The following is a 25035-nucleotide window of genomic DNA, read 5'->3' on the forward strand; positions in this document are numbered from 1 at the left end:
ACAGTAATAGGAGTAGTTTTATAATATGTTGGTAATATAGTATAATGAATTAACAGAAAGTGTGATCCACTTACCAAAATTTTTTGAAAAAAAAGGAGATTTAAATCATGAATGGACTGAAATAACAAATACGTACGAATATTCTCTCGTTTGTTAATGAAGGAGTACATATTGTGAGAAGTTTATTTAAAGAAAAACACTGCTTATTATAAGAAATGTTACGAGGAAAGACAATCATTTGAAATCCCAAAAAGAATGTAATGCTGCGGCAGCTAACATGTGGTAATAAATAAGTTGAAAAGATATGATAAATCCGCAGATAATCATACCATTTCCACTTCAGCGTTAGACACATATGCTACAATTATAAGCTGAACATTGACCTGACATTAAATCATAATATAATCCAAAGTTGAAGATTTGCACATCATGCTGCAAATTCTTTTTGCTCTGCTACGTGTTACAATTATTTGGTGACGAAAGGGAAATATACAGTTATAATATCAATATATATGTCATGACCTAATCAAGTGTCAAGACCAAGGATATAGAGGGGGAGTGATAAATAAAATTTCCTACAAGCATGAAAATAGCAATTCCTGAGAAACACAGCAACAGTTTCATCGTCTATAAATTGTAACATTTCAAGGATTACAAGAAAATCAGATACTACAAAATATGCTTACATGTTTCACACTGATGGAGGAGACTATAGTTGACAACAACAATATAATCTCAAACGCAAAGCGATTTTTTGCACAAATCTACGGCTGAAAGAAATGCGCAATAATTCCCACTAAAGTCTACCTCAACTACATAGCTACATCTCAAATCAAATCAAAACATGTATGAAATGATTCTTATAATAGGAGCACAAAGAACTCTTTACAGGGATGTATGGACCTGTACTCTCTAAATGCATGAAAAATAGACCGGATATTAACTGAGGTTTACACATATGAGATTGTTCAGGCGCTGGCTTACGTAGAGAAACTCACCCGACCAGATTTTAAAGCTCATATCAACAGAGAAACTAGCAACAAGCCAGAGCCATCTTGCAATTTGTGTCTTCGTGCCAGAACGATGAAAACAAATGAACTTGAACAAAAAAAGGCACCTCAAAGTATACCAGTTGCTATGCTCGAGGTTGAATTTATCTTTAGGGATTGCTCAGGAACATAAGTAAGACCTATCACCCAAAAAGCATCATGTGATTTAAAATGAAGAAAGCAACTAGAAACTTTTACTGCCATCAAATCAATATAGCATCATGTGATTTTTTCATCTCTACCACAATCCACAACTCAGTCAAAACATGTACTCAGTAATCAGAAAGTCATATACTACCTCATCCTATCAGCAGCGAAATTTTGAATCAGAATTGATAAAAGTATGTACCAATCAAATACTTCTTTGTACTTTCTATTTTTTCTTTTTTTCAAAAAAATCAAATGTGTGAATTCAGGTGCAATGGAGCTGCTTTTTACCTTTTGCCCTAACCTCTACTTGAAGAGAATCAAGAGTGATTATTCCATCAGTCAATGGAAGAACTTCAAGCTTAACAGTTGCTGTAGATTGGGAAGGGACACATCTGGTTCAAGAAGAAAGAAAAATCTTAAGGGGGCGAAGTTGAAAGAAAAACAAACAGAAAATTAACGATAACGTACCCTAGAGGAACTCTACTCTGTAACCATAAATGGCTGCAACCCATATCAGTGTTTTGGACCACGTCAGACATGGGTACAGTTTGTTCATTGCCAGATACAGATTGTGAACCGTCTTCCATTTTGTGCCCATAAAAAACATCTGCTCGCCTATCACTTGCTAACTCGATGGAATCTGAAACTGGACTCAGAGGAGAATTGCTCAAGGACACTACAGAAGGAGGAGAAGTAAATGAAGCTGGTGCAAGAACTGTAAAAGTCAGGTCCTCCGAAGTCATATTTGATGCTTGAAGAGTTAAAACCTGAAAGTTCAAAAATTAATATTGCAGTAGTAGGTGTTAACTCTTAGAAAATTAAATTAAAAGGAACGAAAGGAAAACAGTTGAATTTGTATATAACCTGAACTGGAAGCTGGGTTCCATCAGATCCAAGAGCTTGGTCAGACATCTCAGATGCCACAGAAACCATAAGATCCCTTGAAATACGAGGCCGCCAGCTTGTCGGCTGCTTAAAAAACAACTTTGATTCTACAACATTCAACCGACAGAATAAGAATTAACACATACATAGGGTTCTCCACACGAGTTATCATCAAACTTATCCAAATTATACATCAATGTACCAGTATAATTGCATCGACACGAAACAAGAACGGCAAATTGATCGGTAGATGATCCATTATTTTTTGCGCCAGAATTCAAGTGAGGCAAGCTTGATGAAGCAGATACTGCTGATACGCGTGACAGTCGTGGCTTACCATCACTGTGACCCTTTCCATGCTTCCACATTGAAGTCGCTGGTTTCAGAATAAAAGAATGTTCTTCACCTCTCCTATCAATTATACACCATATGAACTGCTTAGATGAATGAGATTAAGGAAGAACAGAAAACAAACAGGAAAAAAGACAAGGTCCCTGTGTAGGACATGACGATTCCTATTATATCTGAAATATCAAGTGACAAATGAACAAATGCTCAAAACAGATCAGGTGATGTTTTGTGTACAATTGGATGAGTAGTTCCATGTAAAGAATAGAAACTGTTCAAGACTAAACATTTATTTACTTTATACTATATTTCAAACCAACTCTTAATATACAAAAGCTTGATGTACCATGGTATAAGCCACTCTGTCACTTTTATTAGATCACTACCAGCAGCATACTCTTGGACATAGCAACATCATTATTCTTAGCTGGTCACTTGGAAATATTAGGGATTTCATTGTTGTCTTCATGGCTTTTGGCAAGAACTAACAGTCAACTATAAATTCTTACTTGGCCAAGAGACAGAATGATATTTAACCTAGTACAGGCAGTTACACATAATTTATGTTGCACTTGAAACCACAGATCTGATACGAGTCTTTTATGTACTTTCGGCTGGTCATTTGGAAATATTAGGAATTTCATTGTTGTCTTCATAGCTTTTGGCAAGAACTAACAGTCAACTGTAAAATTCTTACTTGCCTAAGAAGTAAGAGGCAGAATGATATTTAACCTAGCACAGGCAGTTACAAATAATTTATGTTGTACTTGAAACCACAGATCTGATACGAGTCTTTTATGTACTTTTGGCAGCCAAAAAAGTAATTTGCAGTTTACTGACTGTGTTCTAATAAAGACAAGCACAGATAACGAAAATTTTGAGAGTGTATTGAAAGCAAAACACCAGCAGCACAACACTCCTGGTTTCAATCATGCATGGTGAAACAATAAAATACTCCTCTAAATATTTTTCACCGGGAACAAAACCATTTTTTATAGGGAGTAAGATACTGACAACATGTTATCATTAAAAAGGACAGCCTCCATGTTGTCAACGAAGATGGTTCTCAAATAATTTTTGAAAAAGAGAAGAAATAACCGGGGTTCCAAATAAAGCATAAGAAAATGCAGAGCCAAAGCCTTTAAGCTGCAAACATGTTCTTAGCAGATCAACAACCAAAATTTCATTATCAGGACTGAGAACACAAGACTTAAATTACTGATGCACATGGACAATACCTCAGTTCTAGATTTGGTAAACTGTAGTTGTTCCCAGATTCAATGCAAGCAATCGGTAAAAATAATGGTGGTCCACCTTTTGATGCCTCTTCAAAAATAATCGTTATGGAATCTATGAACACCACTATATCTGGTGCATGAATGGGGGAAACATTCTGCACAAATAAGTTTATCATTATTTAAACGCATTAAAATCCTAAACCAAAAAAATCAATACTTCTAGTAAGGGCATCTCATGTTTTCTTTTTGAAAGGAAGCATACATTTCATAACACCTAGAGGAATGACAAAGGAAGTAGGATAGAGGCAATAAAAGAAACTATACCTTCACATGTACACAAAGAAGATCATCTGTGTTGCAATCAACAGAAAAGGAATTAATTTCTACAGGTTGAATCAACTCAATTTTTCTTCTCCACCTTCTTCCAGGTGTAAATATTCCTTCCAAACCACACCGAACAGAAAATCTTTCATGTTGCAGTGGCACACCACGAAAAGATAATAGTCCCTCATCTCCACTTTTTCCACTTCCGACAAACTTCTTGAACGAGAACTGATTCCAGTCTTCTGGGTCGATCATAGGTTTAGTTTCAGGAGTGGTGACAGCTGCGGGTGGAGTAGCTGATTGAAATGTAGCTGCAGGTGGAGTAGCTGATTGCAATGTAGCTGCAGAAGGTGCAGCTGCAGAAGGTGTAGCATTTGGAGGGAGTGAGGACATAGAATAACTTCTAAAATGGCCAAAAGAAAAGAGCTGGGAACTTGAAGAGATAGGTACAGCAGGTTTCACAGATGCGCTACGAATACTTGAACTGGAACTCAACGCAGGAGGAGGTGAAGGCCGAGATGGAGGAGGAATAGAATTATCCAAGGGCAGTAACCATTTTAATAATTCCCCATAAGGATCTCGATTGAAAGAAGTAGGAATATCCTGATTCTGAATGCTCGGATTTCTGTCTTGGTGCTTCTCAAATTGTATAATCTCCAGGATTGGATCCACAAAAAACTGAGTGCCAATATTTAATTGTAAAAGCACCTGCATCCTTCCAAAAAAAAAGTGAAATTCAAATCAGTAGTAACACACTGATTAAACAAAATCTGGATATAACAAGTATTTCACGTCAGCCCTAGTGCAATAAAGCCTCATTGTATATGGGCAGGAATGCTATATTTTGAACCTGGATAGGAGATTCCCCCCCTAGCCACATGTAAACGGTGTCCTGCCTATGCAAAGGACACTCAAACACAGTATTTCCTATATCCAGTAACACAGCTAAAGATTAAGGTGGGTTCAAAAGCAAAATGCAAATATACTGTTTAAACATAAAGTACTGGCACATGCGACCACAAATACAAAGTTAGAGAGATCCTCATTGAAGCGCGATTCTGTCATCAACCTTAGATGCATTTTTAAAGTGGAGGCATATCATTTTCAATTGATAGACTGACTAAATGTCAAGTAAGAAAACACAAAATGCCTATTGCATATGATTGGCATTGCTATGTATGGACCTTCCACTTTGTTATGAATCAAATCGGTAGTACGACAACAAATTGGCAGCTTAATGGATGTAGCAAACTTCTAAGAAAAAATATAACTGATAGAGCAGCAAGCCTCTCCAAAACAGCATTAGCCACTAGCCTACTGAATGGTGAAAGTGCAACTGGGACATAACTATCACAAAAGAATTATAGCTCAAACTCGTCTATTTTTAAATATTCCAAACCACATATCAAGATGCATGGTATAAATATCACACATATCACACCTTCAATGTTTTTTATGATAACCTGCGACACAATAAACTAAGATGGGCTAATTAAATCAGACAAGAAATAAACTAAGATGGGCTAATTAAATCAGACAAGAAGAGGTTTATGTTTTTTCAATCTTTATGAACACAAAACATATCGATAAAAAAGTAGACATAACTCATAAGCCTACAAATTTTTCCCAAGTTAATTTGAAAACACACCACTATGTCTCCATTTGGAAGTGAGCAGCACTTGGCAACACCTCTTGCCAGTCCCCCAGATGTGCGTGAATCAAATTTTCCTTTGTCGATCGAGGCACTAGCGGGATTCTTCTTCTTTCTGGCAGTTGCAGTTTCAAAAGAATCTCCTAGAAGTCGTTCTTCAAATGCAGTGGAAGATTCAGAACAGTTTTCTCCTGCTCTTCTCTTGGACCACAGTGGTTCATTTGACTCCGCAATTCGCACAAAAAAATGTGAATTTTCAAATCTTCGAAGCAATTGCTCAGTCTGTCTTTTGTGATCTTCCATCCTAAGGAGAGACTCACCGGTTGAAACATCCTTGCATGAATCAATCTTCTTATCTGTTATGATTTCATCAGTTTGATTATCTTGATCAGCAGAACTAGTGACAACGGTCTCAGGGACTGGGCTTGCTTCTCCTTGAATGTTCCCATTTTGTTTTTTGAAGTTTTTACCAATTCCAGTTTTATTCATGACAGCGGCAACTTTAAAAGGTGTAATTATTTCCATATCCTGCTTATAGGCAGACAAACATGCAAGAATTCGGATCTGTTCACCTAAGATGATGACATACACAAATTGCAAGAGTTAAAAATTAAGATCTAGAAATATTCAAGCTAAAAAGGGGCAAATATATAGGCTCAGAAAAAATGCAGACAAACACAAACAGATACCAGGAAAAACAAAGCTGCGGTCCAGGGAGCGTAATGAAAGTATATCTGATGCCTCATTCCAATTGTCTGGAACTTCTTCTGGGGTAAGAAGAAAAATCCACAAGTTAAAATAGTTCAGATAAAGCTTCAAACATAGCAATAAGAGCAACTCCAGTTAAGCTAGTTTCAAAAACTAAAAATAAAATAAGTAACTCTGACAAATCTCTAGGTCAACTCTATCAGCAAATCAAAGCCACTATAACACTTCAAATAAAGCTTCAAATATATGCTGGCAGAGGTGAATGCTTCAAGCAATTCAAACACTAGGAGTTTTACTGGCCAAGAATTCATCATCCTACTGTTAATCTAAGCATCATCTACAATCATTCTTAGGCCACATCTACCTGTCTTTCCTGTCAGCCATATTCCTCTTCCACTTGCAACCATCTTAGATATTTGCCTTAGCTATCACCACCATTCACGGAGATGGCAACCTTAACTTATGTAGTGGGTTATTTATACATGCGAAAATAATACTATAGGATAGGCATTATTTTACTGGGATTGCAAAATGACAAAATAACATGTCCAGAGAGCTTAAGCAATATCTACTGTGACTACTCAAAGGAGAAGCTGTAGCTTGGTGATCTAATCTTGTTTTTAAGTTTCAACCAAGGGTTTCAAGGCTGGCACCGTGGATCTCAAACTTTATAAGAGAACCTTTGGCTCAGCACTAACAGATCTTCGATAATTCCGCATGATTATGAAAATGCTTCATAAAAATTATTACTAGTATTTATCTTTTTCACAGACAGACCACAATTATCTCTAGAAAGTTAGAACGATTTTACAGAATCAAATCATGCCAGTAATAAAGAGCAAGAGTGTGGCCATACTGCATGGAATAACTATCAACCCATCATCTTCAGTAACATCTATATGGCTGTCAACTTGATTATTCTTTCCACTTGAATGTGCTTCCATGCCATTCTCATTCCCAAATTCTTCACTTTCTGAGTACCTTGGCTCAGAAGATGTGCGTTCTCCAAATGGGTCATCAGCAATCAGACCCTCCAATGTACTAGCAGCTTTTGACACAGAATTTCCCTCTACCTGGGTCTCTTTAACAGATGGCTGACTGTTGCTGGACCTCAGCTTCAAAAAATTCATGTTCCACTATAATTATTTCTGCAACATCAGGAAACATAAAATCTTCAGGATCTAACTGTTTCATAGCTTCGTAAGAAAATTGAAAAATAATACTAAAAGAAAGTGAAAACTCATCACTCCAGATTCTTTTGATCCATCACTAACCAATAGACCCCAAATCCTATTTCCCCATTTCTAATGTCAAATGCACGTAGATCATCAAAAGGCTTAAAATCGAATGATATCAGCGCAACTCGAATCCCCGCACACACAAAAAAGTCTAAATTCAAACAGATTCACGCATCACAAATTCAGAACATAACACAAATAACTAGACCACATCCAAACCCACTGATTCCGCAAAACCAAACTAATCCTCGCACTTCAAACAGTCAGCTGCATCAATAACTCGCATAATTCTCACTATAACGCAATGCCACGCGACTCAATTGGATGCAAACGACAATTGGAACTGAGAATTCAAAAGTGATCCGAAAATTGACCTGATCGGAAAATGGCGGTTCGCCCGAGCAGCGCGGAGCGGTTCGCGACGAATCCGATTGCGGTGAGATGGAATCACGGCAGATCTGGCGGTGAACCGAGAGCAGGTGAAGTGGAGTAAGGCTGCCACAGTTAATAGTAATACAGTCTTCTTCCTCGTATTACAGTGGTGCTGTAGTACTAAGATCTTTCAAAAGTCTCAATTTTGAGGGGAAAAGGGATTTTAAAATGACTGCTAAGCTTGATTTTTTAATCAAATACATATGAATATAATTTCTAGGGTTTAAACTCTAATATCTTTTGTTTTAAGCACTTAATTTCTCGATTCTTTTCCACTTGAAAATTCATAAATTATGTGGGATGCCTTTAATAAATTCAATAGTCGTTAATCGTTATTTCAGGTATCTTTATTCTCTTATTCAATATCTTATCATTTAAAAAAAAAAATCAAAAAGTGATTAGTGATATTTTATTTAACATCCACATTGGATGCACTGCATTAAGTGTTCGTCCGATTGGTATAACATTAGATAAATTAGGACGTGCAATTTAATGTTTTTGTTTGATTGAATAGATTATATTCAAAATAATTATAATAAAATATTTGGTTGGTAAGACTAATTACAGTAATCACATTTTTATAAAAACATTTAAAATGATTTATAAATGTTTATTCTTATTTAAGCTTCTTTATCTAATAAATTAAGAATTGTATATCTACTGATTTATAAATCAAATCAAATCAAATTTTAATGAATTAATGTTTCATAGCCCGGGCACCTCTATCGTTGTCTGATGCCCACCTTTAGATACTTACAAACTGCAAGCATCTACCTTCTCTACCAACCAAATAGCAAAACCCCAAATTTAAGAACGTCTAAATTGCTATTTAAAGAGTTGTGAACCTCAATTTGTCTTTTTCGTAACGATGGGCTGTGAACTGCAATCGTAAATCAAAGTTGCAAACCCTGAATAGTGAATTCTTAAAATTCTTACAAATTTGGCAAACAACGTTATTTCAAGTCTATGATGGTAACGATTTGAGAAATGGCAGTATATTTACATCGTAAAATTCAATTTCCACATCGCCACCAATTTTACCAAAAAAAATTCTTTTGGGACAATTCTGAATGATAATAAAATTATGTATTTAATTCGCATGATTTGAAAGTTGATTTACCACAAATCAACAAAAAGTAGTAGTAAGTAAATGACAAGCTTTTCGTAATAATAGGTTTTTGAGCTTCGCACCTATTGAATATGTTGTGTGGTAGTCAAAATAAACAAAATGATATTCTCTCTCTCTCAACTATAGTCCATTTTTGTTATTTTGGACAATTCCGGCATATAGTTTATTTTTGGGTTAATTAGTTCACATTCTTTATTGGTAAGGTTTAGTTTTAATGAGATGTAGTATCTTATTATTCACTTAAAATACTTCAATAGTAGTACTGTATATCTTCCTCCACTTGAATTTCACATTAAATTCCATTTCCAAATTCTCTATTTTTATGCAATGGCGCTCAAACCAAAAATTACATCAAACGAAGAATAACGTCATTTTTGTTAACGTTGGCAACCACATCCGTCCACGTGTTATCTCTAACCTTAAAATATATAAATCCAATTTGTTAAGCTTAGTAATAATTAAATATGCTTAATTTACAATTTACAACTAAACCTCATACTTCCAGCCGTGCTAGTATGTTGGTTTTAAAAATGCAATTTGTGGGGGCAAAACTTCTTCGAAAGGAGGAACATAATATAGTTGTACGAATAAGAACCTTTTTCCATTATCACTAAGTAGTAAAATTGGAAGTGATATTTTAAAAAATGAAATAGAATTTTCCAATGTTCATCTTGGATCGGGTACAAAGTGCGACGGGAGGCATTGCCGCATTGACTGCAGGGTGTATATACACATAGTTTTATTTTATAGGAGCTGTATTTATTAAATTTTATTTGAATGGATAATTTAGATAGTTAATAGGAGCTTTGCATAATAATTCACATCATGTTTAGATAAATTTGAAAAAATTATTAAAATAATTTTAGTAAGGCTTTATAGACATGGCTAATAATAAAAAAAATCAAAATAAATTGCACGCCTGATCCCGAAAAAAATCAAAAATCAGAAAATCACGTTTGATAGATTGATGTTGGTATGTATGATAAAATATAAAAAATAATGTGACGCAAAATATAATAAAATTAATGTTACGTAATTGTATAATGATGTTTTGTTCACTGTCTTTGAGCCCCTTCCAACGTGGATGGACCCAAAACTTGTTGCTGTCTCTAAATTAAAATGAACGTAGCACACATGTAACTTATCATATTTATATTGCACAAAGTTGGGTATTTAATTTTATACATATATTAGGTTTGAAATTCTTCTAATCATATATATATATATATATATATATATATATATATACTCATATGCGGTGAAAATAATTGATTGGAAAAAGAGATCTAGATTCATAATTAATTGAATTGTTACGAGTTGAGTATTTAAATACAACATACTCCTTAAAAAACTTTCTTATATGCGATGAAAATAATTGATTGGAAAAAGAGATCTAGATTCATAATTAATTGAATTGTTACGAGTTGAGTATTTAAATACAACATACTCCTTAAAAAACTTTCTTATATTTTAATACTTGTATTCTCCAATTGGTCGAATCCTTCGTGCAAATCCATTATTTTCTGTTGATTTCTTGGGATTACAAGAGATAAAAGCCGGGCGTAATACAACCCAAAAGAAGGAATACAAGAAACGAAACTGAACTGAATTACAATGAAACAAATAAACCGTGAATGTTTAGCCGAGTCGAGGAGGCCTCTTCCCGCAAGACGAGATACGCACCGGTAGTGCTCTTCGGTTTGGCGTTTCGTCCCCAAAGGTAAAACGACTACGTCTCTTTTGATGCAGCACCGCAATCAGTAGAGCTCCGGCGAACTGGATGGAGGAGAGGGCAGAGCTTCGACAGAAAGACAATGCAGAGAGGGAGAGAGCTTATGATGCAGAGAATGCTTGGAATTGTGTGTCCTAATGCAGTGGTATGGCTAGTCTATTTATAGGCCAAGCCACCATGCAGGGTCAACCGAGCCATGAAGGCTCATCAAGCCACTTGGATTGCTGACTCGGCGGTGGTCCAAAAAGAATAGTTTGGGCCAAGCCTCAAGCCCAAAGACCACCCAAAGACCAATTGCCAAGATCCAAGTCCAAGACCAAGACCAAGTCCAAGTCCAAGTCCAAGATCAAGATCGAGATCGGGCCCGCGGCCCGCGACCGCGAGCGCGAGCACGGGCTCGGGCTCGGGCGGGCGGGCGGCGGCGGCGGCGGCGCGCGCGTGTGGGCTCTTTCACCCATCTTGGTCCACTATAATTATTAAGTAACATAAAGTCACTTAATTTATACACATTAAAAGATGTGTTAATCCCCCAATGTGGGATAATTAACACTAGTTAATTATTCCCTAAGCTCCAACTCCAAGCTTTAATTAAAAGCTAATTATGCTCAACTTTAATCCACTATTTCTCACTCACCGGAAATCGGATTTGAGAAAGTGAATATACTACATTTATCTACGTAAAATGTAGATCGACGCTATGTCATTTAATTTCACAAAATTAAATGTCTCGTCACATTTATTATTTGGTCAAAATCCATTGACCGGGCATATTTAATACCATGATTTCTACAATCCCACACATGAGTGGAAATAGCCGAATGCATATGCATGCAGACACAAGCTCAACCCTCGAGAGGTATATAAGCATAAGGATAGGTAGTTGTTGACTTTGAACCCTCCATAGTCGACACCATCGGATACACAGGCGGCTTAGTAGCGCGATGCTTTGAACTAATCCCCCACGGCGTGCACCGAGACAATGGTGTTAACGCTAAACACATCAACCTCATCCGTTCTCACGTTTTGTGTCCATTGCGGTCTTGGACACCACTTTGGATTCATAAGTGTGTTTTATGAAGCGACCACACTTCACACTTACATATGTGATTCTTAGTCAAGTACCTTGCCATACTTGGTCTCTTTGAGAACTCCATCTCTTTGAGTTTCTTAAGAACCATTAGAAGTCATAGACTTGGCCTTTACCACTCGGCAAGTTCTCCAACACTCTATTGCTCTCTAGGGAATAGATATAGTTGAGTGTTTCTCATGAACTCTCATAGCTTAGTTGTCCCTTTGAACCAAGTTCTTGGGATCTCCAGTCATCATGGTTGGGTTACCGCTATGATAATTCTTTAGTTTGTGGATTTTAAACCCATTCCCTCTAGCAACTTATTCATTTGATCACGGTTTAACCCTTTGGTTAGCGGATCCGCTAGATTATCTATTGACTTCACATAGTCAATTGTAATCACGCCAGTTGTGATCAAATGTCTCACGGTGTTATGTCGTCGACGTATATGTCGAGACTTACCGTTATAGAAACCATTGTTTGCCCTTCCAATAGCCGCTTGGCTATCGCAGTGGATTAGCACTGGTGGCACTGGCTTAGACCAACATGGAATGTCTTCAAGGAAGTTCTTAAGCCACTCGGCTTCCTCACCAGCCTTATCCAAGGCAATGAACTCCGATTCCATTGTTGATCGGGCTATACAGGTTTGTTTTGTGGATTTCCACGATACAACACCACCCCCAATAGTAAAGACATATCCACTTGTTGAAAGTGAGTCTCTATTATCGGATATCCAATTGGCATCACAGTACCCTTCAAGTACCGGGGGGTATCTCAAGAAGTGTAGCCCAAGATTTTGAGTGTGTTTTAAATATCTCAAAACCCTCACAAGAGCTCTCTAATGCTCTTTGCTTGGATTGCTCGTGTAACGACTTAACTTGTTCACGGCACAAGCAATGTCAGGTCGAGTGCAATTAGTCAAGTACATAATGCACCCGATGACCCGTGCATACTCTTCTTGTGCAACGGGCTCGCCTTTGTTTTTGCTCAAGTGAACGTCGAGTTCAATTGGAGTCTTAACCGGCGCGCCATCATAGGCTTTGAATTTATTCAATATCTTCTCAACATAATGTGATTGTGTTAAGATGATTCCATCATTCGTTCTTAGAATCTTCATTCCAAGAATTACATCGGCTAGACTCATGTCTTTCATGTCAAAGTTTCTCTTTAACATGGCCTTTGTATCGTTAATTACTTGAGTGTTGCTACCCAAGATTAACATATCATCAACGTAGAGACACACTATAACATGACCGTTATTAGTGCTCTTGATGTAGACACATTTGTCGCACTCGTTGATTTTAAACCCATTTGATAACATCACATTATCAAACTTCAAGTGCCATTGCAATGGCGCTTGTTTCAATCCATATAGGGACTTTACGAGCTTGCATACCTTTTTCTCTTGTCCAGGTACTACAAACCCTTCGGGTTGTTCCATATAGATTTTGTCTTCTAATTCACCATTCAGAAACGCGGTCTTTACATCCATTTGATGAATCTCAAGATTGTGCAATGCAGCAATAGCGAGAAGCACCCGGATAGATGTAATCCTTGTTACAGGTGAATAGGTATCGAAGAAGTCATGTCCTTCCTTTTGTTTAAAACCCTTTACTACTAGTCGGGCTTTATACTTATCAACTGTTCCATCGGCCTTAAACTTTCTTTTAAGAACCCATTTGCATCCTAAAGGTTTAGCACCTTCGGGCAAATCAACCAACACCCATGTGTGGTTTAGCAAAATTGAATCAATTTCACTTTGAACAGCTTCTCTCCAATGCAGCCCGTCTGGGCCAGCAAAGGCTACTTTTATCGATGTTGGTTCTTCATTCAACATGAAAGCAATGTAGTCAGGACCAAAAGTTTTTGGTGTTCTGACTCTATTACCACGTCTTAGTACTGTATCTTTTGGATCGGGCCTTGCACGCTTGCGCGATTCAGGTTCCGCATCTGCTGATTTAGAACTAGTGGCTTCTTCTTCCACTTGTTTAGAACTAGTGGCTTCTTCAATTCTTGTCTCAGAATTGGTTGAGACTTTTTCCTTGTCTTTGCAAGGAAATGTATTTTCGAGAAATACAACATTCCTTGACTCAATTGTTGTTCCTACTGTGATAGTCGATATTTCAGACTTGTGAACAACAAATCGATATGCACTACTGTTAAGTGCATACCCAATGAAGATGCAATCAACCGTCTTAGGTCCGATTGTAACTTCTTTGGGCGGAGGAACCATCACCTTTGCCAAACACCCCCACACTTTGAGGTATTTGTAGGATGGCTTCCTTCCATTCCATAACTCATAAGGAGTGACATCTTTTCCTTTGAGAGGGATCTTATTCAAGATATAGTTGGCTGTCAAAACAGCTTCCCCCCACATGTTATGTGGTAATCCTGAAGTTAGAAGCAGTGCATTCATCATCTCTTTTAGAGTTCGATTTTTGCGTTCTGCAACACCATTAGATTGTGGTGAATATGGAGCAGTTGTTTGATGAGTTATACCACTTGCGTTGCATAACTCCTCAAACGGGGCTACATATTCGCCTCCTCTATCGCTTCGAATCGTTTTGATTTTACAACCAAGTTGATTCTCAACTTCGTTCTTATAATTTTTGAACGCTTCTATTGCTTCATCTTTACTTCTTAAAAGATAAATGTAGCAATACCTTGTGCAATCATCTATGAAAGTGATAAAGTACTTTTTACCACCTCTAGTTTGCACCATCTTTAAATCACATACGTCCGTGTGAATTAATTCAAGGGGTTTTGTGCTTCGTTCAACCGAGTGAAACGGCAACTTAGTCATTTTTGCTTCAAGACAAATTTCACATTTATCTTGGATATCCAATTCATTAGCCTTTAGTAAATCTAAATTTACTAATCTTTTAATGGCTTTAGAATTTACATGTCCCAATCTACAATGCCACAAATTTGAACACTCAGTCAAGTAAGAGGAAGTAGATGCTTTATTTTTATTAGCCAAAGGCTTTGCAACACTGCGAGTTGCCACACTAAGCTTGAAAAGCCCATCGGTTACATAACCTTTTCCGAGGGATTTTCCAAACTTATACAAAGTAAACCTATCAAACTCAAATACAAGTTTAAACCCCTTATTAACTAGTATTGATCCTGACACTAGGTTCTTGCGGATGTCCGGGACATGCAGCACATCCTTCAAAGTGATCGTGACGCCAGACGTCATCATGAGAATCACGTTACCAACGCCGAGGACTTCGGACGATGCTTGATTCCCCATGTTGATCTTCCTCCCTTCAGCAGCAGTGTAGGAGGCAAACTTGCTCCTATCTGAGCAGACATGAGCAGTAGCGCCGGTGTCGATGTACTAGCCACCCTTGTTATCCACAAGGTTAACCTCTTCGGTGACCACAGGAATGAGGACGTTTTCATCCCAGTCCTTGAACTCCTTCTCAACGACGTGGGCAGCCGGCTTCTTCTTCTTGCTGCGGCAGTCTTTAGCAAAGTGGCCTGGTTTGCCACACTAGTAGCAGTCGCCTTCAAACTTCTTTGAAGGCTGCTTTCCCTTCCCTTTGTCGTTTGGACGGTTTGGGCGAGGGCGTTTGTTGGAGGGACCGCCCCGCTCCAACAGGTTAGCTTTGGCTTCATTTGGGGTGAAGCCCTTAGCCTTTTGATCACTTTTGCGCACGTCGGCCTCAATGCGCAACTTCACGATCAAGTCTTCAAGGGTCATCTGTTTTCGCTTGTGCTTGAGATAACTCTTGAAGTCCTTCCAACTTGGAGGGAGCTTGTCAATGATCGTGCACCTTAGGAACTTATCGGGCAAGGTCATCCCTTCAGCCACTAAGGAGTGGATGATCATTTGGAGCTCTTGGACTTGCTCCATGATGGGTCGAGAGTCGACCATTTTGTAGTCCATAAACTTGGACGCTACGACCTGTTCAGTCCCTGCAGCATTATCTATGCTATATTTCTTTTCTAGGCTTTCCCACATTTGTTTAGATGTGGTTACATTGGAGTATACATTGTACAAACTATCATCTAATGCACTTAGAATGAAATTTTTACAAAGATAATCTCCTTTCCTCCAAGCTTCATAGTCTGCCATGACTTCGGGCCTAGTCTCTTGGTCGTTTGGCGCGGGCGGCTCGTTCTCCGTGAGGAAGTTGGCGACGCCCAATGTTGTCAAGTAGAACAACATCTTTTGATACCACCTCTTGAAGTCTGATCCTCCAAACTTTGGTGGTTTCTCGGCAGGTGGCATCATTCTTGGTGCCAAAGGTGCCGCAGTTGGTCCTTGGAAGGAACCAATTCCGTTGCCCCCGAAGGAGCCAACAACTTGGTTGGGCATAGAGCCCCCCATGTTCGTGTTGGGCATAGTGCCCCCCACATTCGTGTTGATCCCGGAAGATCCAACACCAATATTGAGCCCGAAGGCACCAACACTCGATCCATTAAAGGATCCGAAGGAACCACTAAACGTGGAACCAACCGAACCACCAAAGGTGGAACCAGTGGACGCCCCGAAGGGGTTGTCCCAAACCCAAGGGACAGTGGATGAGGCGGCTGGGAAGCCGGGGGTTGGCATCATCGAGGGAATCGATGAAGTGTTGACCGGTCCAGTGGTCGCCATGGTGGAGGGAATGGCGGCGGTGGTGGTGGCATCAGCGTTGTTGGATTCAGTCGACATCTCCAGCAAAGGTTTTAATTGTTTCGAAAGTTTTAGTTCAGTTTAGGAGGTCCAAATCCCTTCAAAGGCAAGCTATCTCGTCTTGCGATTGTTGGTTTCTTGGGATTACAAGAGATAAAAGCCGGGCGTAATACAACCCAAAAGAAGGAATACAAGAAACGAAACTGAACTGAATTACAATTAAATAAATAAACCGTGAATGTTTAGCCGAGTCGAGGAGGCCTCTTCCCGCAAGACGAGATACGCCCCGGTAGTACTCTTCGGTTTGGCGTTTCGTCCCCAAAGGTAAAACGACTACGTCTCTTTTGATGCAGCACCGCAATCAGTAGAGCTCCGGCGAACTGGATGGAGGAGAGGGCAGAGCTTCGACAGAAAGACAATGCAGAGAGGGAGAGAGCTTATGATGCAGAGAATGCTTGGAATTGTGTGTCCTAATGCAGTGGTATGGCTAGCCTATTTATAGGCCAAGCCACCATGCAGGGTTTGGGCCAAGCCCCAAGCCCAAAGACCAATTGCCAAGATCCAAGTCCAAGATCGGGATCGGGATCGGGCCCGGGCCCGCGGCCCGCGAGCACGGGCACGGGCTCGGGCTCGGGCGGGCGGCGGCGGCGGCGCGCGCGTGTGGGCTTTTTCACCCATCTTGGTCCACTATAATTATTAAGTAACATAAAGTCACTTAATTTATACACATTAAAAGATGTGTTAATCCTCCAATGTGGGATAATTAACACTAGTTAATTATTCCCTAAGCTCCAACTCCAAGCTTTAATTAAAAGCTAATTATGCCCAACTTTAATCCACTATTTCTCACTCACCGGAAATCGGATTTGAGAAAGTGAATATACTACATTTATCTACGTAAAATGTAGATCGACGCTATATCATTTAATTTCACAAAATTAAATGTCTCGTCACATTTATTATTTGCTCAAAATCCATTGACCGGACATATTTAATACCATGATTTCTACATTTTCAGTATCCATTTTGTATGCCAATCAGATGCCAAAACAGTTATAGTACACAGTTGAATTGGAGAAAGCCAATTTTTGTTTGAACATGCATATTATCTTATACTAATATTTAACTAAAGAATATTTCTACGTTATCAACTTCTAACACACTTCTCTACAATCATATATAATTTGAAATTATGGACCTATGTACTCTCGCCCGAATTAAGCAGTTAAGCTATAATATTGTACTAATTAATTAAAATTGGATATTCTAATTTACGACATATAGCTTTCATATTACCCAATGATTACGTCTGTCATAAAATTCAGTATATAAGTATGCTTATGTGTGTGTTGATCGCATATACATATGAATATTGTGAGATAAATACAAAATAACATTGAAAAGAGAACTAAATTCAATTTGATATACCTCAGCACACCTAAATCGAGACAACAGACAATTTGGATTTGTACGAAAAAAGACAATCCACATAACACTATGGAGTGTGGACAACAGACTACGTGGATGGATAAGTACTCGCCTGCTTTTTGCTCTACCTAACTCTTCGTATTCAATTAGAGCAAAGGTCATAATCATTACTAATATAATCACATAATGCAATAATAAGGATGACTCAATTCTTTTCACTTTTACCTTCATTTTGGAGTACTTAATAATTTTTACACCACAATTCCAATAATTTTCAATATCTCTAACCTCTTTCTAAATTTCAAACAATTTTCTCTTATAAATCATTTCATTTATATGGATTCATACCAGCCAAAACATTTTTCAACAAAGATAATTCAATAGACGAGTGCACAATCGCTTATTACAACGCATTCATTTAAATTACTATGTTATTTGGACTTTTGAAGAAAACAAGTGTGGTCAATCAAGACTGATTGGGGACGTATATGCCTTTGGGAACAAGAATTTATCGGCGCCATATTTTGGCCTTGCGGGTGATTATCTGTAATGCAGAACGGTTGTATTTTTCGCCACTTATATATGTAGACACATAGATTTATTCCGGAGCGGACATACGACAATGACTTTCAAAGCTCGGAGATGTACATTGATTATGCGACAACTCACAGCTGATGGAACATCTAATATTCTTGACGATTACCTGCATGTCCTGAAGTGACGAGGGAAAAATGCTTAAGACGTTCTACCATGACATTCTGGATGCATTTGACATTGAATACTTGAAGTTTTCGACAACTCTTGATTGAGAGCAACTACTACGTATACACGAGACACGAAATGACATTTCCGACATGTTCAACAACATCGAATGTTGTACTACGAGTGGAAAAAGTGCCTGAAAACATGGAGGGATACATATATTATATTGGCATGCACCATGGGTCCCATCCAACGATCCTGCTAGTAGCAGTAGCAAACTATCAACTCCTGATTGGATATTCATTATTTGGTGTCGGCAATTTTAACAACATAGTTAACGTCTTCGGCCACTTGAACATCCTATGGTTGATGAACCGTCATTACAGAATTATCTATTATCTTAGATCAATACGAGCTTGTTTATTGACGAAATTTCTTAATTTAAGGCCACTTTACTAAATATTACTATTCCATCTGATCTGATCTGATCTTTAATTAAAGACATGGTCCACAATAAAAACAAAAAAGAAGGTATAACGCGTCTCATATGGAGTAACAAATTTGGACAAATTGACTCTTCAAGATATACATAAACCTTCACCAGAAAATTTCAAAAAGTTCTACCCCACCGTGATGTGTATCTCAAATGCAGAAATTATATTTATTAAGTACTAAACTCAATGCTTGTCACTCTTAATTATTGATGTAATGCAACAATATTTCTCATATTCCTTTTAGGTGAGTGGCGCACTGTCCTTAATTGGTCTTTGATACCTTCTAATAGAAAAAAGGTAGTATACAAACATTTTTTTTTCAATAATCATGATCGATAACTGGCAATTATATTATTTTTTCAGAAAACAAGTTAAGTTAGTTTAAGTGAAGAAGTAAGTTTTGGTTGTTATCCCACTTCGAGAAACAAAAAACAAAAAGTGGAAAGAAAAGAAAAATTCATTCACGTGATTGAATTATCAAAGAGCTAAAATTCTGCCCATTTTGTGATTCTCCATAGTTGCTAGCTAGCTTGCGAAGTCATCACTGCAACTCTCCTCATCTCTGAGGTACTCCTATTAGAATTCAAGTTTTTTTGAAATCAGTTTAATTCATGCAACTAAAGCGATTGATGGGTACATCTCAACTCTTTTAGTTCATTCCATGCTCAAGATATTTCCTCTCACAACAATCAACTCATATTTATAATCTTGTTTCTCTCTCTCAATTTCTTCAATCAGTCTCGCACACACAAAAAACCACTACACACACCCCTCAACCACCGTTTCCTTGTATGGCTAAAACCCTCAATAATTGTTTACCAATATTTTACCACTTCCTATTGCATGTCCTTTTCCATCCACAAATTTCTGAAAAATCTGTGTGCTTTTTTTTAGTATTATCAAGACCTTGAATTTTCTCCATGGTTATTATGTTTCTTGCTGCTTATGGGTTGAAACTCGAAACCGTTAATTGAGCTTCCCGAAAGGTGATAGCGACACATGGGATTGGGGTTGAGATTGGGGTTGAGTTTTGGGCATAAAGATTTAATCTTTGAGGGGAAGTTGCTGTATTTGAGATGGAATCACAACTGGGATTGGGTGGGGAGTCATTTGACTTGAGATACTCTGTGTGGGCGAGGGAAGTTCTGAATGAACTCCCTGATTGTTTTACTATAACCGATCCTTGTGTTCCTGGGCACCCTATTGTGTTTGCTTCAAATGGATTCTTGAAAATGGTTGGTTACTCTAGAGAGGAGGTGGTTGGGAGGAACGGGAGGATGTTCCAGGGCCCGGAGACGGATAGGAGGTCGGTTATGGCGATTCGCGAGGCGATTAGGGAGGAGAGGGGTGTGCAGATTAGTTTGTTGAATTATAGGAAGGATGGGACCCCCTTTTGGATGTTGTTCCAGATGTGTCCTGTTTTCAGTAAGGAGGATGATAGGGTGATTAATTTTGTGGGGGTTCAGATGCCTCTCTCGAGGAGGCCTAGGTTGTCTGGACTCCGGCTCAGGAGTGAGTGTGAAGATGGGGGCGGGGTTCGTGAGACTGTTTTCAGGTGTTGTAGGAGGGAAGTTTGTTCGGATTCGATTTTGGAACGGGGACGTGCATCCTCCGTGGAGTCGGTTTCAAGCCTTGATGATCAAGGTTAGTTTTGCATATGAGGCTTGATGTTGTTGAGATGGTATATGTGTGATGCTGCAATGGTTGCTATTTGAGTTAAAATCTAATGTTTAATGCTGAATTGATTGCTATTTGAGTTGTGAACTAATGTTGGATGCCACATTGATTGTTGTTTTGCTCATTTGTATCTACAATTCATATCATTGAGAGAATTGCTAATTGCAATTTAATTATGTGTCAACATTTACATGGCTTTGCTGGTTGAGTGGTTTGTTTGTTTCTGTATATATACTAAGCTTAGTTTGTTGCAGTGATCAAGCTGATTCATCTCATACGTACCCTTTACAACTATAAATTTGACGAGCATTTACCAACGTCTCCACCCCCCTTTCCCACAGACTATGTAATGTAACGAATTATGAAAACCGGGTGCTGACACATTGCAACTTATTCTAATATTGCAGAAGATGAGATCAATGAGCCTTGTGAAGCGAATGAGTGGGAGAAAACAAAGGCCAATTCTGCAATTAACTATATCTTGTCTGTTCTGATAAACTACAGCGAGTTAACAGGCAGATTCGTCACCAGAAAAAGATGCTGTCCAACTGGAAATGAACGTCTTGTTTCCTCCTTAAGTATATCTCTCGGTAGAATCAAACAAAGCTTTGTATTGTGAGTTCGTTCATATCCACATGATCCTTTCTTCATATAAATAATCTTTAGCATACGTCCTTTAGCTGACCACCTTTTCATGGTGACATGCTACATTACAGAACGAATGCGCTCTTACCTGACATGCCTATAGTGTATGCGAGTGAGGCTTTCCTGAAACTGACGGGTATGTAATTTAGCTGATCACTATCATCTTATCAAATGAGAAGTCTTCTATATTCAGAATAAATATGCTCAATCTGATCAAATATGAACCTCCCTTCTTCCGGGACAGGCTATGCTAGGCCTGAAGTACTGGGGCGAAATTGCCGGTTCTTGAGTGGGACTCAAACAGACCCAAGTACACAATTTGAGGTAAAGAAACATTTTCAATAATTTGTTTTTGATCATAAACATTTAACTCCCTGAGAAGAACTGGCTCTGCTCATACTTGTGATTAGTTAGGTATCATTTCTAAAAATTTGCTTACCTATGCTCCGGCCATGCCATAAGTTAGAAGATGTAATTTCTGCTTTTAAATTTGCAGATAAAGGAATGCATTCGAAATGAGCAAGCTTGTACAGTACGTATCCTAAACTACAGGTTGATGACTCGCATCGCATCTCACATAACAGATTACTTCATTGAAAAGTCTTCGACATATGACCTTACTTCTTAATTGCTGCTTGCAGAAAAGATAGGACAACTTTTTGGAATTTTCTTCACATTTCTCCAGTGCGGAACGCATCGGGAAAGGTATTTTTATTCGTGTGTCAATAAGAGATGCTAATATCTTTCAAATAGTTCTTATCACTGTCCAATGATAAATAAAACTTTTCTATCTGTAATTTTGCATTAAATCTATTTTTGCAAACATAAATTTCGTCATGTACCTTAGGAAAGATGCTTTTGTTTAGTTGATCTGCATTCTAATAAAGCATTTCTTCCCATTAAATTACCTTCACACGGTGCTCTTCATCATGTATTCGTAGAAATTAATTTGACCAATGCACAATCAAATGGTCAGAGAAATTATTCAAATAAATTCATAGCTCAGACATAGTTCAGCTAATTTAACGGGACAAGCTATCTAAACGGTCTACTTGTCGTCTCTTCTGTCAATACTTGGTCTTTCTCCAATACATGATCTTTATTAAGAGGGGCCAGTCTCCCTTTTTAGTTGAGTTTCTCAGTCACAAGTTGCCTCAGCCTTACAAGAATTAAATGCAAGGCACATGAGTGAATCTTCATTAATTCACCCCCCACACACCATTCACGGGGCGATTGTTTAACCCCTATAGGTGATCTGTGCCTTTCTTACATAACTGGAACTGACCAACATGTCGACTGTGACATTTCGACTGAGAACTTTTTCCTCTTCCTAGAATGTGTTTTTGCTTTTAAGATACTGTTAAATAGTAGTAGTACACATTTCTTTCTTGATAACTTCAACTTCGTCGATTTGGTATGGTGTCGGAACGTGCAGGTAGCATTCTTTGTTGGAATCCAGATAGACGACCGTTGCAATAATGACAATAGACACGGGTTGAGCCCGGAGATGAGACAGCTCAGCGTCGTGGGCGCCGTCAAAGTTGCTGTGAGGGGGTTGTCAATGGGCGCCAGTACGTCATAGTTGGAGAAGAACCATCTTATCTCAACTGCAGCAACAGGATTTTTCTTTTTATTTGTGGTTCAACCTTGACAATATTGGAATAGTCATATCATATGCGATCACTTAAATGTGATTTTATCTTTGTTTTTTATGTTATACTCCTACTACTATATTGAGAAATATATAGTGTGGTTAATTTCCTGTCTCTGGCCCAAGCCTATTTTAGCTCTCACCGATTTAAACCATTTTTATTGCATCAGACTATCAGCTAAGATATGTAGCGTGCTTCATTTTGGATTTGTTAATGGAATAATGATATTAAGAATAACTTTATGAGATGAACTAATCAGATAAGTTCGTTCCTAAACCCTTAATGATGGAAGAATGGACGAAGATCAAAACATGCCATGTTTGCACAACCAATGGTGATATTCTGAGTTTAACTAAATATGGTTATAAATGGCTGGTAGTAAATCAGTTTTTTTTTATGCAGTGTGATGGTGATTTCACCAAGCTATTAGTAAGAAACAGAAATAAATTCTACAAAATTTAATACACTTGGACTTCTAAAGTTCGATACAGTTATAAATAAAATACCACAATAAATATAACAGAGGGACAGTTGACTAGTAGTACTCCACATTTTGGATATTTTTTCTTTCTTTTCTTCTCCTCGGCTAAATCCTAAAACTATGTTAGAGAATAAAAGATATATTTTGTCCTTTTGAGGAGTCTATCAATAAAAGAAAATATACATACTCATTTTTTTCTATTGAATCCCACACTCCACTAAATTAGTACTCTCACAAGCTTCTGCAAAATTAATACACTCTCCGTCCTTAAATAATAGTCTTCACTTTCAATTTTGGAAAGTGTTTCTCTCTTAACTATAAGATAAGCTTCATTTTTCGCTAACAACACTCTCAATTGTTTATTTCTATTAATTTTGAATTAAAACTTATGTCGTTCTCAAAGTCATTATTTTTGTGGGATAGAGAAAATATATTTAAAAAAAACTCACATTATATTAAATTTTTTACCTATTTCTTGTATAAAGTTAAATACTCCGTTTGTGCTTGACTCAAAACATGCCTTTTATTTTTTGGATATCTTTATATTTTGAATAATAGCAAGAGATCCTAAAACATACTGGAGTATTATTGTATCAGAACCAATGGATGTACTCAATTTGACAAACAAAATAATTAGTGAATTTGTGTTGATTTCAGAGCAATATATATACCAACCCTCCACTATTGAAAAAGAGAAAAAAGAAAAGAAATACTACTACATTTCTTTGACTCTATTAAGTCCATCAGAGCACCCGCAACGCGTGCCGAAGGCGTTCCGCGTGCCGTTCCGCCGGAACGGTTTCGCCGCGGAACGCGTTGCGGCGCTGCATTCCGCTCCCGTCCCGTTCCCATTCCGTGCCGGGTGCCGACGGCACGTAACGCGGCACGGAACAAGCCGCCACGCGCCTGGGCGACGTGGCCGATCCCCGTGCGTGCGTGCTTCCCACTCGCCGGCCCGCGAGTGGGACACGTCAGCAATGACGCAATAATTATTTTTTTTTTATAAAAATCGAATTTTTTAAAAAAAAAATTTTTTTTAAACGGTAACATTACCGTTTTTTTTAACTTTTTCTTAATTTTTTTAATTTTTATTTTTATTTTCTTATTCTATAAATACACCTAATTCATTCATTTTATACACAACTACACATCTATTCTTCCTACATCAACATCAATTTCTCTCCAATTTTCATATTCTATCTCTTCAAAAAATGTCCGGCGACGGCAATTACGGTGGTGGCGGCGCCGGAGGGTGGGATCTCAACGCGTTCGGCGATTGGGAGACCATGTACAACACACTTGGTGGTTCTGGGTCATCGACGCCGGGCACGCAGGGGTCGGCGACGCCGGGTGGGTACCAACCACCCACTTTCGATGTG

The 25035-nt window shown here is 38.2% G+C and overlaps 2 protein-coding genes across 3 annotated transcripts; one reads left to right on the plus strand and one right to left on the minus strand.

The window, feature by feature from the left end:
* Positions 1-596: 596 nt before the first annotated feature.
* On the minus strand, positions 597-8202 carry LOC121798128. Of its 2 annotated transcripts, none has more exons than XM_042196978.1 (11): positions 7966-8202; positions 7210-7501; positions 6335-6409; positions 5643-6217; positions 3995-4702; positions 3671-3825; positions 2287-2495; positions 2064-2191; positions 1668-1966; positions 1488-1591; positions 597-1189 (listed from the first exon to the last, which is right to left on the minus strand). In XM_042196978.1, exons 2-11 carry the CDS (start codon positions 7481-7483, stop codon positions 1119-1121), a joined length of 2598 nt encoding a protein of 865 aa, XP_042052912.1. In that variant the 5' UTR covers positions 7484-7501; positions 7966-8202; the 3' UTR covers positions 597-1118. The 2 variants fall into 2 exon arrangements, with proteins under 2 accessions (XP_042052912.1, XP_042052911.1); XM_042196977.1 differs by having other exon boundaries at positions 6335-6412; positions 7966-8201.
* An 11408-nt stretch (positions 8203-19610) lies between these two features.
* LOC121798132 (protein TWIN LOV 1-like) lies at positions 19611-23289 on the plus strand. Its single transcript, XM_042196980.1, has 7 exons — positions 19611-20845; positions 21286-21493; positions 21595-21659; positions 21768-21847; positions 22020-22075; positions 22165-22228; positions 22959-23289. The coding sequence occupies exons 1-7, from the start codon at positions 20278-20280 to the stop codon at positions 23103-23105; spliced, it is 1188 nt and encodes a 395-aa protein (XP_042052914.1). The 5' UTR covers positions 19611-20277; the 3' UTR covers positions 23106-23289.
* The last annotated feature ends 1746 nt before the right edge of the window (positions 23290-25035 follow it).

The sequence above is a fragment of the Salvia splendens genome, chromosome 4, assembly GCF_004379255.2.
Source record: "Salvia splendens isolate huo1 chromosome 4, SspV2, whole genome shotgun sequence".
Lineage (NCBI taxonomy): Eukaryota > Viridiplantae > Streptophyta > Magnoliopsida > Lamiales > Lamiaceae > Salvia > Salvia splendens.

Excerpts from the sequence above, each read along its gene's own strand:
- LOC121798128 (XM_042196977.1), bottom strand. The coding sequence starts at position 7,483 with ATGAATTTTTTGAAGCTGAGGTCCAGCAACAGTCAGCCATCTGTTAAA. Across the intron at positions 6,218-6,334 it reads CCGCAGCTTTGTTTTTCCTG|GTGAACAGATCCGAATTCTT; the intron begins GTATCTGTTTGT and ends TCATCATCTTAG. Across the intron at positions 2,496-3,670 it reads TTACCAAATCTAGAACTGAG|GAGAGGTGAAGAACATTCTT; the intron begins GTATTGTCCATG and ends TATAATTGATAG.
- LOC121798132 (XM_042196980.1), top strand. The coding sequence starts at position 20,278 with ATGGAATCACAACTGGGATTGGGTGGGGAGTCATTTGACTTGAGATAC. Across the intron at positions 21,494-21,594 it reads ATCAAACAAAGCTTTGTATT|AACGAATGCGCTCTTACCTG; the intron begins GTGAGTTCGTTC and ends GCTACATTACAG. Across the intron at positions 22,229-22,958 it reads TGCGGAACGCATCGGGAAAG|GTAGCATTCTTTGTTGGAAT; the intron begins GTATTTTTATTC and ends CGGAACGTGCAG.